The 14,411-nt window shown below is 37.3% G+C and overlaps 1 protein-coding gene across 1 annotated transcript in view; it reads left to right on the top strand.

Moving 5' to 3' along the window:
- LOC150081758 (protein tolkin-like) overlaps window positions 1-14,411 on the top strand; it is a 285,479-nt gene that overhangs the window by 186,594 nt on the left and 84,474 nt on the right. Inside the window, exons 10-11 of the mRNA XM_090379622.1 lie at window positions 5,436-5,558; window positions 10,056-10,201. Coding sequence (XP_090235748.1) covers window positions 5,436-5,558; window positions 10,056-10,201 — 269 coding nt within the window. The remainder of the gene's footprint in view (window positions 1-5,435; window positions 5,559-10,055; window positions 10,202-14,411) is intronic.

The following is a 14,411-nucleotide window of genomic DNA, read 5'->3' as shown; positions in this document are numbered from 1 at the left end:
TTTTGGCATTCAGTTCCTTTGTGACCACACCGTAGTATACAATCTAATCAAGAAGCACACGCTTCTTGATTAGACCTGTGTTCGAGCCCCGGTCTAATCAAGGATTAGACCCGGTCAAATACGGAGGATGCGGAAAGGTCAGGGAATGACCACCGCATATCCCTGGAGCAATATGACCTTAGTTGCTAATGCTCCTAAAAACCAAAATAACAAACAACAAACGAGCCTCTTTAATTAATCTGACATCCATTTAGGCCTAAACCTCGAACAGTATTTCTAGGTTGGAATGAAAAACCTAGTAGCCTCCAAAATTAAGTCCCTGAAGTTTTCCTAAGGGTTTGCTTACTTCCTTTGCTGCCAAGAATTCAACGTTGGTAACATCATCGGTTGTCCCACTGTACAGAATTTAAAAACTGTCTAAGACCCCTGTAATCACTTTTACGAAAGCAAAAGCCCTCCCTTTAGCCTTGATGGTAGTTACATCCTTAACTAGATCCTACATTATCTCTCTCTCTCTCTCTCTCTCTCTCTCTCTCTCTCTCTACATCAGTACACTGTGATCACTGTCACCCAGTGGTTAATTTATCTGCAAATTCTTAATGCATGAATAATCACTGCTGATAATCAGATCAAGAGTATTACCCCCTCTGGTTGCCTCTTGAACATGCTGCTGTAGAAAACAGTCATCCAATAAATCCAAAAAAAAAGTATTGCTAGTGTGCAAATGATCAACCCACAAGTTCTAGTTAGTATCTGGAAAGTTAAAATCCCCCATTATAAGATATAATGATTTACTGGCCCACTCTATTTCTCTGCACAATTGCTCATTATACTCATCGGATTCATTAGGCCTATAACACACACCTCATTTTTCCTTTCCCAGTGCTTATGTCACATCAAACCAGACTCAACATGCATTGTCCGCCAACATCAATTGGATGCACTTCCTTATATTTTGTTTCTTAACTAATTTGCATAACCCCTCCTCCTTTCCTGTCCTGTCATCGTTTCTGTACACATTGTACTCCCCAAATTCCAATTCTGCATTCCTTATGTCTGTGTGACACCACTTCTTTGATATCCCAACAATATCTGCCTTTGATGTCTTGACACTTCAAGCTCATCAAATTTATTAACTATACTACTATACTCCTAGCATTGGTGTGCATTCAAGTATACATGCACCTGTTCCTACTCTTAGTTACCCTAACGCAGCCCATGTATTTACTCTTTTCACTATGACTCCCAGCAGTCCTGGAAATCTCCATTACTTTGCTTTCCAGGCTGCTGCTCATTCTAATAGAAGTAGTGTAAGAATCACTTTTGCCTCTTGTTGGTATTAGGCCACTGTTAACCTTTTAGTCTGTGTATCCCCCCAAGCTAGCAGTTTTCTGACCCACCTAACACTGCCTCGAAAGCATCAGCAAATGTTCTCGCACCCTTTCTATTTAAATGTATCCCATCCCTGTAGAAGCAATCTCTCCTGTTAGCAAGCACAGACCACGCTGAAAAAAATTCTACCCCTTGAGCCTTGCACAATCTCTCCATGGCCAAATTGATCGACAAGGTTCTCATCATATACTCCCTCCTACCGTGTCTGGGCAGAACTGCAGACACTTTCACATTAAACCCTAACTCTCGACTTTTTTTCAGCATTGATCTGCCTGTACTTGTTGAGTAAATCTGCAGATCTCTTACTCTTAATGTCATTAGTTCCAACGTGTAGAACAATATCACCTTTTGTGCCCTTAAAAGATGATATATGCTTTATAACTTCATCGAATTTTTCCCCTGGTAGACATACCCTGGTCCTGTTCCACCTATTCTTATTGCATAGTATATTTCCCGTCTCCCTGACAATAGTCACCAACAATAACTAGTTCCTTTGGGACCAGCGCATTCTGCCTTGGATATTGCCTCTGTGTTGCCTGATGCCCAGGAGTGAGCTCTGCCGTTGAGCTGGGCAGTTGAGAGCTTGATGGGCCCTCATATTAATTTCTTCGAAGGCATTTACCCTACACCTTAAGCTCTCATAGACGCCCATCAGTTGGCGCCTAATTTCTTGACACTCTAGACACCTAGCATACACAAAGGCATCATCGGCTAGATCATGTGTTGTTTTAGAAAGGTCGGCAAACATGTCGCATTTCGCACATTTTTTGAGACTGTGATGCGTTGGAGAAATGCCTCCGTCGTTTCTCCCCCGAGTCACAGCACTCTCGCTAGTCTGTGATCTTTGCTTCGCAGCTCTGGTCTCGGTCATGATTTCCGTTTAAATACAATTTAATTAACAATGAAATTTAATAAGATTAATAATATATATTTTTTAAATTGATAATACTATAATAAGCGAACATATTCCTAATACAGTGCTTCGTATTACGCTATCTAAGTATTTAAATTCTATACAGTGGGACCAACTGATGATGTTACCAACAGCAAATTCAAAATGGGAAGCATTCAAAGAACTTATCTTGGAAGCTACTAGGCTTTGCATACCAACTAAGAAATATTGTTCAGGGTTTAGACCTAAGTGGATGTCAGATGAACTAATGAGACATATGGCAGAGAAGAAAAATGAATGGGATACATACAAATTAACACGTGACACAGAAGCCTATGATAGATACAAGTTGATATGTAACCAAGTTACAAAGGAGGTTAGGCAGGCGAAGGCATATTACGAGAAATCTTTGACAAGGGATGCAAAGAAAAACAGCAAAGAGTTCTTTACTTATGTAAACTCTAGAAGGAAGGGGATGAATCAGATTGGTCCACTTGATATCGATGGGTCAACTGTTGATGATCCTGCTCAGGTAGCTAACAAACTAAATGAATATTTTGCATCGACATTCACACATGAGGAGTTATTCAGCGAGGGGAATGCCACAGACGTATTCAACTCTGGCAGTAAGCTAGAGAATCTTGTAATAACTGAGAGTAAAGTGGAGGAGAAATTGTTGAAGATAAATACAAAAAAGGCACCTGGGGTGGAAGGGATCTATCCAGTTATTTTAAAGGAGGCAGCAAAGGAAGTAAGCAAACCCTTAGCCATAATTATGAGAGCTTCCTTGGACTCAGGGGAAGTACCCATGGACTGGAGATGTGCAAATGTGACCCCAATTCACAAAGGAGGATCAAAGGGCGACACAAGTAATTATAGACCTGTTAGTTTAACTTCTGTTCCCGGAAAATTAATGGAGGCACTGGTTAAAGAAGCACTGCAGGATCATCTAGACAAGACTTCAGTTATAGCTCAGACACAGCATGGTTTTGTTAAGGGGAAGTCTTGCCTGACCAATTTGATTGGATACTATGATGCAGTCACAAAAGAACTGGATGCAGGGAATAACTTTGATATTATATACTTGGATCTTAGAAAGGCTTTTGATACTGTTGCACATGGAAGACTGCCGCACAAATTGGAGCAGTGTAACATTGGAGGCAAATTGCTGCTATGGATGAAGGGGTGGTTGAGGGGGAGAAGACAGCGAGTGGTAATCAATGGACACTGCTCATCGTGGACTAATGTTATTAGTGGAGTCCCTCAGGGTTCAGTATTGGGTCCATTATTGTTTTCTGTATTTATAAATGATATTGATGATGGTATATCAAGCTTAATGTCCAAGTTTGCAGACGATACGAAGGTTGGCAGGGTTGTCAAGGACACTACTGACACTACGCTACTGCAACAGGATCTGGAAAGGATGACAAGATGGGCTGAGAGGTGGCAAATGAAGTTTAACATTGACAAATGTAAACCCCAGAGCAACGTATCAACTCTGTGGTACTACACTGACAGTGGTAGAGAATGAAAGGGACCTGGGGGTGGTTGTGCAGGCAGATATGAAGTTTTCTGAGCAGTGCAGACGGGCTGCAAGAGTAGCTCATGGTGTATTTTCGATGATATATAGGAATTTTTCTAGCAGGGATAAGGAAGTGATTATTCCCTTGTATAAGGCAATGGTCAGGCCACACCTAGAGTACTGTATACAGGTCGGGAGGCCTCATTTCAAGAAGGATGTAGAGATGCTGGAACGAGTAAAGAGAAGGGCAACAAGATTGGTGAATGGAACAAAGGGGTGCTCTTACGAAGAAAGGCTTAAGTTCTGCAAATTACAGTGTCTGGAGACTAGGCACCAGTGAGGTGATCTGATAGAGGTGTATAAAGCCTTGAATGGTTTAAGCATGCTCAATGCTGATGGGATTCTTCCTCTTGCTCAGAAACCTGAGAGAGTATAAATTCAAATTGAAGAAAGACAGATGTAGGATAGACGTGAGGAAATTTGCCTTTAGCCAGTGGGTGGTTGGTTGGTGGAACAGACTTCCATCCCTTGTCGTGTAAGTTGATAGCCTAAATAAGTTTAAGGTTCAGCTGGACAGGTATTTCGAACGAACAGAGGGGTGAAGTGGAAGTGGTTTTTTTTTATTTATTTATTTATTTTATTATTTTTTTTTTTTGACTGATGCTGCATAAGCTTGCTTTCTTGCATCAAATGCCTCTACTAATGCTAAAATGCTAATGCTAATCTGGTTTTACTTTATACCTTACGCTAACTGATCTGCTGTTAAAGCAGAGCACTGTACTTTCGGTTTTTTAAGCTGGATAAAATTTTGAATATCGCAGGAGATAAAGTTTTCACTGAAAGAAAAGAAAAAAGGACGAAAGAAAACCGTGACAATTCATTGGTATTAATCAGAAATTGAGATATAAAATGTAATTTATTAGTTAAATATTAAGGAAGTGGCTGTACCTTCTCCTGATAAGTTTATGTTAGCAGCACTGGTTGAGATTTATTGCTGCAATTTCCTACTTAAAACTGATAAGATACGTTATCTACCAAATTAGTAACGCAGTTTTCCTTATTTCTTTTCCAAACTGAAGGAAATATTCCGATTTCTAAGCTACGGACTCGCTATCTTCTGCGATTAAAATGTTACGACGATTTTTGATTTTTTTTTTTTTTAAATCAGCTCCCAACATATCTGTTACTTAATTGCTGCTCAGGCGTAATCGATTGTAAATATTTTATTTGGAAATGTTCTGTTTTGACGCCTAGTAAAATAAAATAGTAACTTCGTTTTTTAGACTCTGATAAGTAGCAAGAAGCGTATTTATGTGATAGCAAAAAAAAAAAAGCATTCATTAAAAGATAAAGCGTTGTTATTGTGAATGTGTTCATTGAAATTTAACGAAATCAGTTACAAACTACGCAGTACTTCTCTGGGTTCCTGCAATCCGAAGTGAAACAATGGTTTGGCCTGCAGCCATTAATTATAAATATATCGAATATTAATTTTTAAATATAATAATAAAAAAGTCCGCGAACGTCTGCCATTTATTTGGTCATCGCACTGCCTCTGGAATTAAAACGTGTATTTAAAGTTGATTGCTTTTTTGAAAATATTAATTGCGTTTCCCCCACCCCCTTTAGGTCGATACTGCGGTAACAGAAGAATTCCTGAACGCCTTGTGAGTGCTGGATATCGCATGTTGATCATATATAAAACATCTGCCCATCATAATATTCGCAGAGGATTCAGAGCTGTTTATGAGGGTAAGGTAAATTTTTTTCTTTATTGTTTCATTTATATCGCAAGTTTTTCATGAAGTATACTGAGTTAGCCACATACTATGGATAAACGAAAAAATATGGGCAACTTCAAAAGGATTTTGTTAAATAAGTAATACATAATAAACAGTAAGTTCATTGAAAGATGAGTTATTAAGATTTTGAGTATCTTGAAAATACTTCACACGCGTACATTTTTAGAAAGCATCTTTTAACGAAATATAATCCCTAATGATTTCATTCAAAGCATAAAAAATCATTAATTTATATCATTAGCGTATTTACTGCAGTGATAATATAAAAACACGGTTGGTATTAAGTCCACACTGCTCGAACTAACGGGAAAGAATATGAACGAACTAACAATGAACATTACGAACAGGAATTTAAATGCCAAAGGAAATTGCTGAACGCTAACAAATCCTTTAGGTATAACTATTATAGTATCACTAGATTAAAAGTCCATCAACAAAGATGGGGAAAAAGGTTCCGATTTATAAATTAATTATTACAAAGTTATTTCTGGTAAGATTTAATGTACTGTCTTGCATATGGTTTAAAGAAGAATGCCAAACTTATAAATATAGTATTAACATCTAATATTTACCAACAATCATTCTGAAATACCTCTCAGTAAGGTAAAACTTTCAAAAATGTTTATTACCAAATTTAAGATTATATTACCAAATATAAGCAATTATTGTAATCAACAAAATAAAAAAGTAGTTCTTTAAAATAAGTATTAGCAATACCTTCGTGCAAATGCTCGAATTTTAGTTTGCGAATAGTTTACTCGATAATATCATTTGTCAGAGTGCATTACTTTATATAACCTCCTGATAGACAAATTTTTCGGTATATACTTTCCTTGATGGAGGTCCGGCTGTTTCTTGTATTTATTCATATTTGGTAATAAAGACGTATTTTTGAGGTATGGATCTTAGGATTTATAGTGAAGGAAGATATAATTTGTCAATAAATGTTTTCATATTCAGAGATATTTTAGAATGTATGTTATAAATGTTCTTAAATTATAGGACTTATTGAGCTTTATAGTTCCTTTTGATTTGAATTAGTTATAAATGTTAAAAGTTAGTATTGCAATTACACATTTAGATTAAATTCTTATGAATTAAATTTTTACATAAATCTATGTTTGTAGTGTATTTTAACTTATTTGCATATGTATGCAAATAAGTTATTTGCATACATATAAAGTACTGTATATATCAGAAGCATAAACACAACATGAGTAGGTGCAGGGCTGTTACGAATAAAATTAAGTTTTTTACTTGATTGTGGCAAGGTATCTCCTGCTGGCTACGGTAGAAGTCTTGACGTGGAACGCAGGTCCTCCCTCTGCAAATTCAACCTTTAAATTCAGAGGTTGAAGAGGAAGTGGATTACTGACTGAAAATTATCAGATATCTTTGAAGTTTCTCTCATTTGAGGTGTGTTACTGTACAGCAAGATGTGTAATTTAAATTTGTTTCTTAAATTTACTTTTAAAATAATATTTTATTACCTTAATTCCTTGAAATGATCACGAATAAATTTATATTAATTAACACAAATGCTTGTATAGGTATTGGTAATTTAACGATGTTACAGCGCCCCTGAAATTTCAAAATAAATGCTATTTATTGTGAAATTTCTTCCCACCTTTTCTTAAAAACAAGAAATTTTTTTTCTGTTCTCTATAATTTCATTTTAGGCTTTTTCGTCATTGAACCTATGTGGTGCAATGGATAATGTGTTGAAGTACTGATTAGCGTTACTTGGAAACTGTCCACTTAAAGGTCAAGGTTTAATGAGTGTCCTCATAAGTGGGAGGTACTGATTTCCATTTGTTTTTGGATATAAGATTATTGTTTCCCGGATGCATCACCAATCTAACAAGTTAGTTGCATAGCAAGTGTCCTCGTAGGCAGCATAGTGAATATAATTACCATTCCTTCCCACACAGGATGGATTGGTAAGAGTTCCAATCCGTCAGTGGCGGGAGGAATTTTATGGGTTTTTTTTTTCCACAATGTGGTTGAATAGTGTTAATCGGTTTGAGGTGAGGTTTTTCCCTCCGAACAGGTTTTTCGCCCAGCAAACAGGCACGTTGACCATATATTATATGCAGTTTACATAATATTGTGACGCCTCATAGCCTAAGTTGATTTGGCATGTGCACAAATTAACAAGTGCATAATAGTGTTTAATTGAGAACAGCAAGGTTTCGGAGGAGGAAGCCGTACCTAAATTGGTTAGTAGAATAGTTTTGGAGAACGAGCCATCCACTCTCACTCCATCGCAGTATCCAGTATTCCATGATAAGAATACGTTGCAGTAGCAGGTAGGTGCAGAAACCAGCTTTCGGAGTCATACAAGGATGTTAGTTACTCTTAGTGTACTGTCGGATCGGTCTAATATTGTGGCAGCTTACAAGATCTTGTAAGTCTTCTTTTTGGTTTCATGGAATGTTCTTTGAAATACAGGTATTCACCACTGATTGGTCAGATGGGATGAAACTCTTAAGACGATATCATGTTAACGCAAACCTACATGAACTTTTTTAAACTCATATATATTAGGGTCACCTAGTAAGTCACTTCAACTACAGATGTGTATCGTGTCTGGGAATTGCGCGTGTTCTCTGCTTTTCTGGACGAAAAATCCAAGTTTTTCCGGGGAAAACCTTACTATCTACGTCTGCGACTGACTAACTCAAACACGAAGTGAAAAAAGCCCATAAAAGTTCCTCGAGTCATCGACGGGATTCGAAACCGGGCCTTTTCTACCCGGTGTGGAAAAGGCCCTGTGTGTGTGTGTGTGTGGTATCGCTGGTGGCTCCTAGGCATTTTCCATTTTCCCATCTCCACCTTGTTCATCTGTCGTGGTGCAGAACCTCTGCCCGAAAAAGTGTTGGCGCTCGTGTTAGCCTAATGTGCTGGTATCACCTGTAGTGCTGAAATGCACAAAATTCCACACCCACTGGAGATAGTGCAATACCGGTGGGCACCGAACACACCTACATGAACTGTTCATATCACTTTTAATGCTAATCTGCTGGAACTTTATACATGTGCAGCAGCTTATCCTCCTAAGTCGGGAGAAAATTTTATCCGCCCTTTTCGCACTGTATCATCCTTCTGTTCTTAAGAGAGGGTTGTACAGTGTTTGTTTCGTTCAGAAAACAGGTAAACCAACCAGACAATACATGCAATATACAAACAGAAGTTTACATTAATTAATTGACATACACAATACTTTTACGCCTTAGTTTCATTTGGTTCAACTAAAACAATTCTATCATTCAGGGTTATTTTTATGCTCTATAAGAGGATATCCAGGCAGGAAGGGACTCCTGTATTGCCTGAATAGGTACCCCCGTACCTATAGTAGGGTTCTTTATTGATGTAGAATGGTCGGTGAGCGAAATAGTGTTGAATAATTACCAGATGTATAAGCTTTTCAAATAGTTTCAGTAGAAAGCATCCTATGGATATATTAAAGTTTAAGGTATCTTGGGATTTGCAATATTAGGAACTGGTTCAAGAATTTATGAATACCTATCTTTAGTCGTCTGGAAGGTATTTAGAAGGAGGTGATCGACTTTGTAGATTGAACATATTTTATCTGTTCAAAAAGAGAAAGGTCTGATTGTAACTTTGTTTGGGAAAGTTATTTATCACATCAATTAACCAATGCTTCGAGGTTATTGTGTCTGGCTAGTGCTCTTCTGACAACATCATTTGATCATATCATGATACGATGTGGTCTTCTTTTAATACGCAGTGCTGTGTTCCTCTTTATATGCATTTATGTGGTTCTCTTTATATGCAGGATAATCTCTCTCTCATAGGTTTCATGATCTATCTTCCGGCTGCTCCCATTTCCTATATTTCCTTTGGACGCAATCAAATTACGTCTAAAGGCTACTATGATTGAGACCACCGGGAGGATGCATTCTTCTGCTCTTTCACCAAGCAGTTGTAGTAACGTTAGATTGAAATAGGATGAAACGTGATTCTTTATAATTGGCTTTATCACATGTAACCCGTCTGGAAAGTTCTCCAGAAAAAAAAAATCCTCTACCTGGCGTTCTGTATATTGACTAAAACTTTAAAATGATCCTTGTCAGCTTTGCAAACTCATTCCTAATGGTAGCGAGTGTCCGTCACTAATTGAATGCTATTTTTACGCATAACCGTTCCAGAACTTCCGACGTTAACCAATTTACACGCACATTCCTCAGTTGTTCAATGCAACTTGGCACTCTCACCTACTTCTCTGACTTATAGATTTCACTTCGGATGCGATTGTATCTTACGTTTTATTATTGGGGGTCGGGGTGGATTTAGTAACATAGCTTGTGTATAAAGCATAAATTTAAACACAACAATATAAGTGGAAAATCAAATATGAAATATTTAAAGATTTTATTAATCCTCTGTTTTTTAAAATATTTGCTTTACCTCTTTCACTGCTCAGCTGTCTGCGGAGGAGATATAATTAAAGATGAAGGGGTTCTCCAAAGTCCTAATTATCCGGAAGACTACAGGGCTAATAAAGAATGCACATGGTGGATTACTGTGCCGGAAAATTATCAAGTAGCTTTGAAGTTTCTCTCATTTGAGGTATATTACTGTACATCAAGACATGTAATTTAAATCTGTTACGTCAATTTACTTTATTAATAATAGTTTATTATCTTAATTCCTCGAAATGATCACTAGTAATTTATATTAATTAACTGAAATATTTTTGTGTATTGCTAATTTAAAGAGGTTACAACACCCCTGAAAATTTAAAATAAATGTTATCACTCTCCTGTTGAAAACAAATTGTGCAAACTTTTAAAAAAAAAAATTGTTTTTGTTGCCGTCTGTGAAATTTTGATAGAGTATAATGAGATAATGGCTTATCCTAGCTTCCCTTAATTAAAATGCTTTTATAAGTACTGCTAATTTAAAGAAATTACCGCGAATCCTAGCTCAACTGATTCCCTTAATTGAAAAGTTAAGGGAAGCTAGGGAGCTAGCAACCTGTAAAAAGTTCTGAGTTTGATACCTTCACCAGATCGTACCGATTTATTCCCAGCAGTGATGGCAGGAACTACTTCGACAGTATTTTTCAAGTCCCGGCCCGATTAATTGCTCGAGGATAAAAGTTTATGATTTTTCATCCTAAAGTATGGTCAGAAATTGTAAACTAATCCTAAAATATATGCATTTTGCAGACAAGATAGATTGTTGTCTTATGGCCTTAGTTCCTTTGGAGTTTATCAGAAACAGTCCAGCTTAGTCCATATCTGCTTGAAACAGAATTTTCTGCCGAATATAATTTCTTGTTCCAACTTCAAGCTATCTCTGAAAATGCCACAAAACCATACATGAGTCGAAAATTTTACGTGTGTAAATCTGTGAATTTTATGTAAGAAGCGGTTTCAGGCCATTATAACTGAGCATAAACTTCAGTAAGGTCATCAGAATATAATTAAGCTCTTGCCAAGCATTGATTAATCATTTTCTTCTATAAATAAAAAAAAAGTCCATATCAAACCCATTTCCAGGAGAGTAAATGATCAAAGGGACCTTTTAAAAATTTCGCCATCCAAAATGGATAGGGGTAGTGAAATAAAATATTAATATCCGTTATGAATGTGAGATGGTCGCACGGATGTAACGAACAAGTTTTTCTGGCAGATAATGTGGCTTGAACGGGAGTATTTGGTTATCTAGTAATGGAGTGAGCGGTTGAAGCTGTTGTAACGAAGGGTTACAGTGGGGGGAGACGTTCAAAAAATTAAAGTTGCGTTAGGTATTTAATAAATGACTTCAAAGGAAGTAGAATGATAGTTTGGTTCTATCATCTTCCTTTTCTTCCAACATATGGAACCTTTACCTCCCAAGAAAATATTTTAACTTGCAAATTCTTGGTGTATATTAGTATTAGTATTAGTAACGGCCGTATGGTGCAAGAAAGCCTATGGCTTATGCTGCACCAGCCAAAAAAAAAAAAAAAAAAAAAAAAAAATCCGAACAAAACAATGATAAAAACAAAAATTAAATAAATAATAATAATTAATAAATAAATAAAAATAATAAAATGAAATTAAAAATTAAATAAAAAGGAAATTAATCCTATCATCCTATGCGCTTCCCTTACCCGAAAGTACTATCCAGATGACCTTTGAATTTCCCCAAACTGTCGGCCTCTACCACCCATGAAGGCAACTTATTCCAGTAATTTAAAACTCGCTGGCTAAAATAAAACTTCCTGCAGTCCAATCTAAACATTTCCCCACGTAACTTGAATTTATGTCCCCTAGTTCTAGCATCATTTATAATCTTGAAAATTTTGTCCTCATTCATTTTACTGATGCCTCTCAGAGCCTTAAACACCTCAATCAAATCTCCTCTAAGGTGCCTAGTTTCCAAACTCTGCAACCCACATATTCGAAGTCTTTCTTCATACGGACGCCCTTTTGCCGATCTCACCAGGCGAGTTACCCTTCTTTGCACCCTTTCAAGAAGCTCGATGTCTTTCTTCAGGTGCGGTCTCCATACTTGAACACAGTATTCCAAGTGTGGTCTAACATAAGCCTTATATAATGGGATTATCACGTCCCTATCTCTACTTGCAAAAGTTCGATAGATCATCGATAGGACACCATGGGCCTTCCTTGCAACCTGTTTACAATGCTCAGAGAATTTCATGTCTGACCGTATCGTAACACCCAAGTCCCTTTCCTCCAGTACTGGGTTTAGTTGAACTCCACCAAGTGAATAAGTTATTTTGGGATTACTGTTTCCCAGGTGTAATACCTTACACTTTGTTGGATTAAAGCACAGCTGCCATTTTTCTGACCATTCTTGAAGTCTATCTAGGTCTCGCTGAAGAAGCTCAGCTTGACAGTGATCATTAACTACTCTACCAATTTTAACATCATCTGCAAATTTAGACATCACGCCCTCTATCCCTTCATCAATGTCGTTTATGAAAATTAAAAACAACAGTGGTCCTAATACTGATCCTTGGGGAACCCCACTTCTTACATCAACCCAATCTGAGGAATAGCCATTTATCACAACCCTCTGCCTCCTGCCCTGAAGCCATCCTTCTATCCATCTAAGGATTTTTCCAGTGATTCCAACCTGTTCCAGCTTATAAAGCAACCGCTCATGTGGGACTGAGTCAAAAGCTTTGCTGAAATCTAAATAAACAATGTCGAAATTATTCCCTAAATCCAGCTCGTGAGTGACCCTTTCGAAATAGCGAACCAGATTTGTTAAACATGATTTTCCCTTTACTATGAACTTGTATACTTTCCTTGTATACATATATAATGAACTTGTAGACTTTCCTATAAAAAATATACCAAAAGAAATCTCATCGAGGTTTTTTCTGAAATTCCTCTGCTTTTTTTTTCTCTCAGCAGACAAAAACAGAATTTGTGGAAATGCAAAAAAAAAAAAGAAGAAGAAATATATCGTTTTGTCTCTTTTCTTTTTTTAATGGCAAATACGCCACTAGGGAGTTTGCTTGAAGGGGAAAAGAGAAACAGAGGTAGTGTAGTAAAATTACCTGTGGATAGGAGATTTCCATTAAATTTATGCAAGTTCTTATGGAGTTACAAAGAAGCATAAATATCAGTTTTTCTGTTTTTTTTTCTTTAGGATCGTAGTCAAGACGCATTCTGTGCGTTTTCAAAAGTTAAGACATTCATGAATGAGCACATATTATCCCAAACATCGGTTATGTAAATAATATAGAGAGCAGTGGGGCAACGCAGTGGTATAAATGAAGTTGCACCAGGTGGAGCCCTCGTGAATAGCACAGTGGTTATAACTGCTTTTATAGATTAATATTGCAAATGCCTGAGTTCGAATCACATCTCAAAGGGACAAATTTTTATAGGCCTTTTTTCACAATGTGTTCAAATGACTTTTCATCCCGGAAAACAGGAAAGCCTACCACAGAATATCTTCACTTAACAGGCACAATATATTGAAAGAGCATGGCTTTAGTTGTCTCGTGAAAATTATCCACAACCAGCAAAAGTTAGAAGCATCTTTTATAATCCACATGTCATACAGAAAGGACCTTACTGAATCTGGATGTATATAGAATGTATTGTATAACGAGGCGCCTCCGTAGCCAGGTGGGAAGGAGCAGCAGTGCGTAGCACACGCTTCTTAATTAAACCTGGGTTCGAGCCCGTCACCACCAAATAGGAGGATGCGGAAAGGTCAGGGAATGATCACCACATATCCCGGAGCAATATGGCCCTAGTTGCTAATGCTCCCAAATAACAAAACGAAAAAACAAAAAAAATTGTATAAAGGGTTTCGGCGCTTTTTAAAATTTGTTCTTCGGATTCTGTTCCGGGCTATGCAAATAGATCACACCCTAGTAAAAGACCATGCCAAAGTTCAACATCTACCAAATAGCCCACTTTCTTCTTTGTGGTATCGGGAAACACAGAACACAACGAATCAGCCAAAAGGGATCCAGAATGTACAATAACAGAGTCATTGCGCAATGACTCTGTTATTGTACATTCTGGACCCTTTCGTACACTGCGTACATTGCGTGTACGCAATGTACGCAGCTTTGCATCTAGAATAATAGAATAATTTTACTGATGAGCTGCCGTCACAAAACTTTAATCATGCAATTTCATGAATAGTGAAAGGTGCGGCGATGTACATTCAAAGGAACTAGTCTCTGTAAAAGAGTGAAATTATTGTCTTGTAGCGATGAAAATGAAAAACTGTGTACACCGTTTCCATCAGGTGTAAGAACTCGAGCCCCAACCCATGGAATCTTGTAAAAAGGACTGCT

This window comes from Mastigoproctus giganteus, chromosome 8 (genome assembly GCF_048544385.1).
Source record: "Mastigoproctus giganteus isolate SK-2022 chromosome 8, ASM4854438v1, whole genome shotgun sequence".
Lineage (NCBI taxonomy): Eukaryota > Metazoa > Arthropoda > Arachnida > Uropygi > Thelyphonidae > Mastigoproctus > Mastigoproctus giganteus.
The sequence above is the reverse complement of the archived record's forward strand: the minus strand, read 5'-3'. Positions and strand labels throughout refer to the sequence as shown.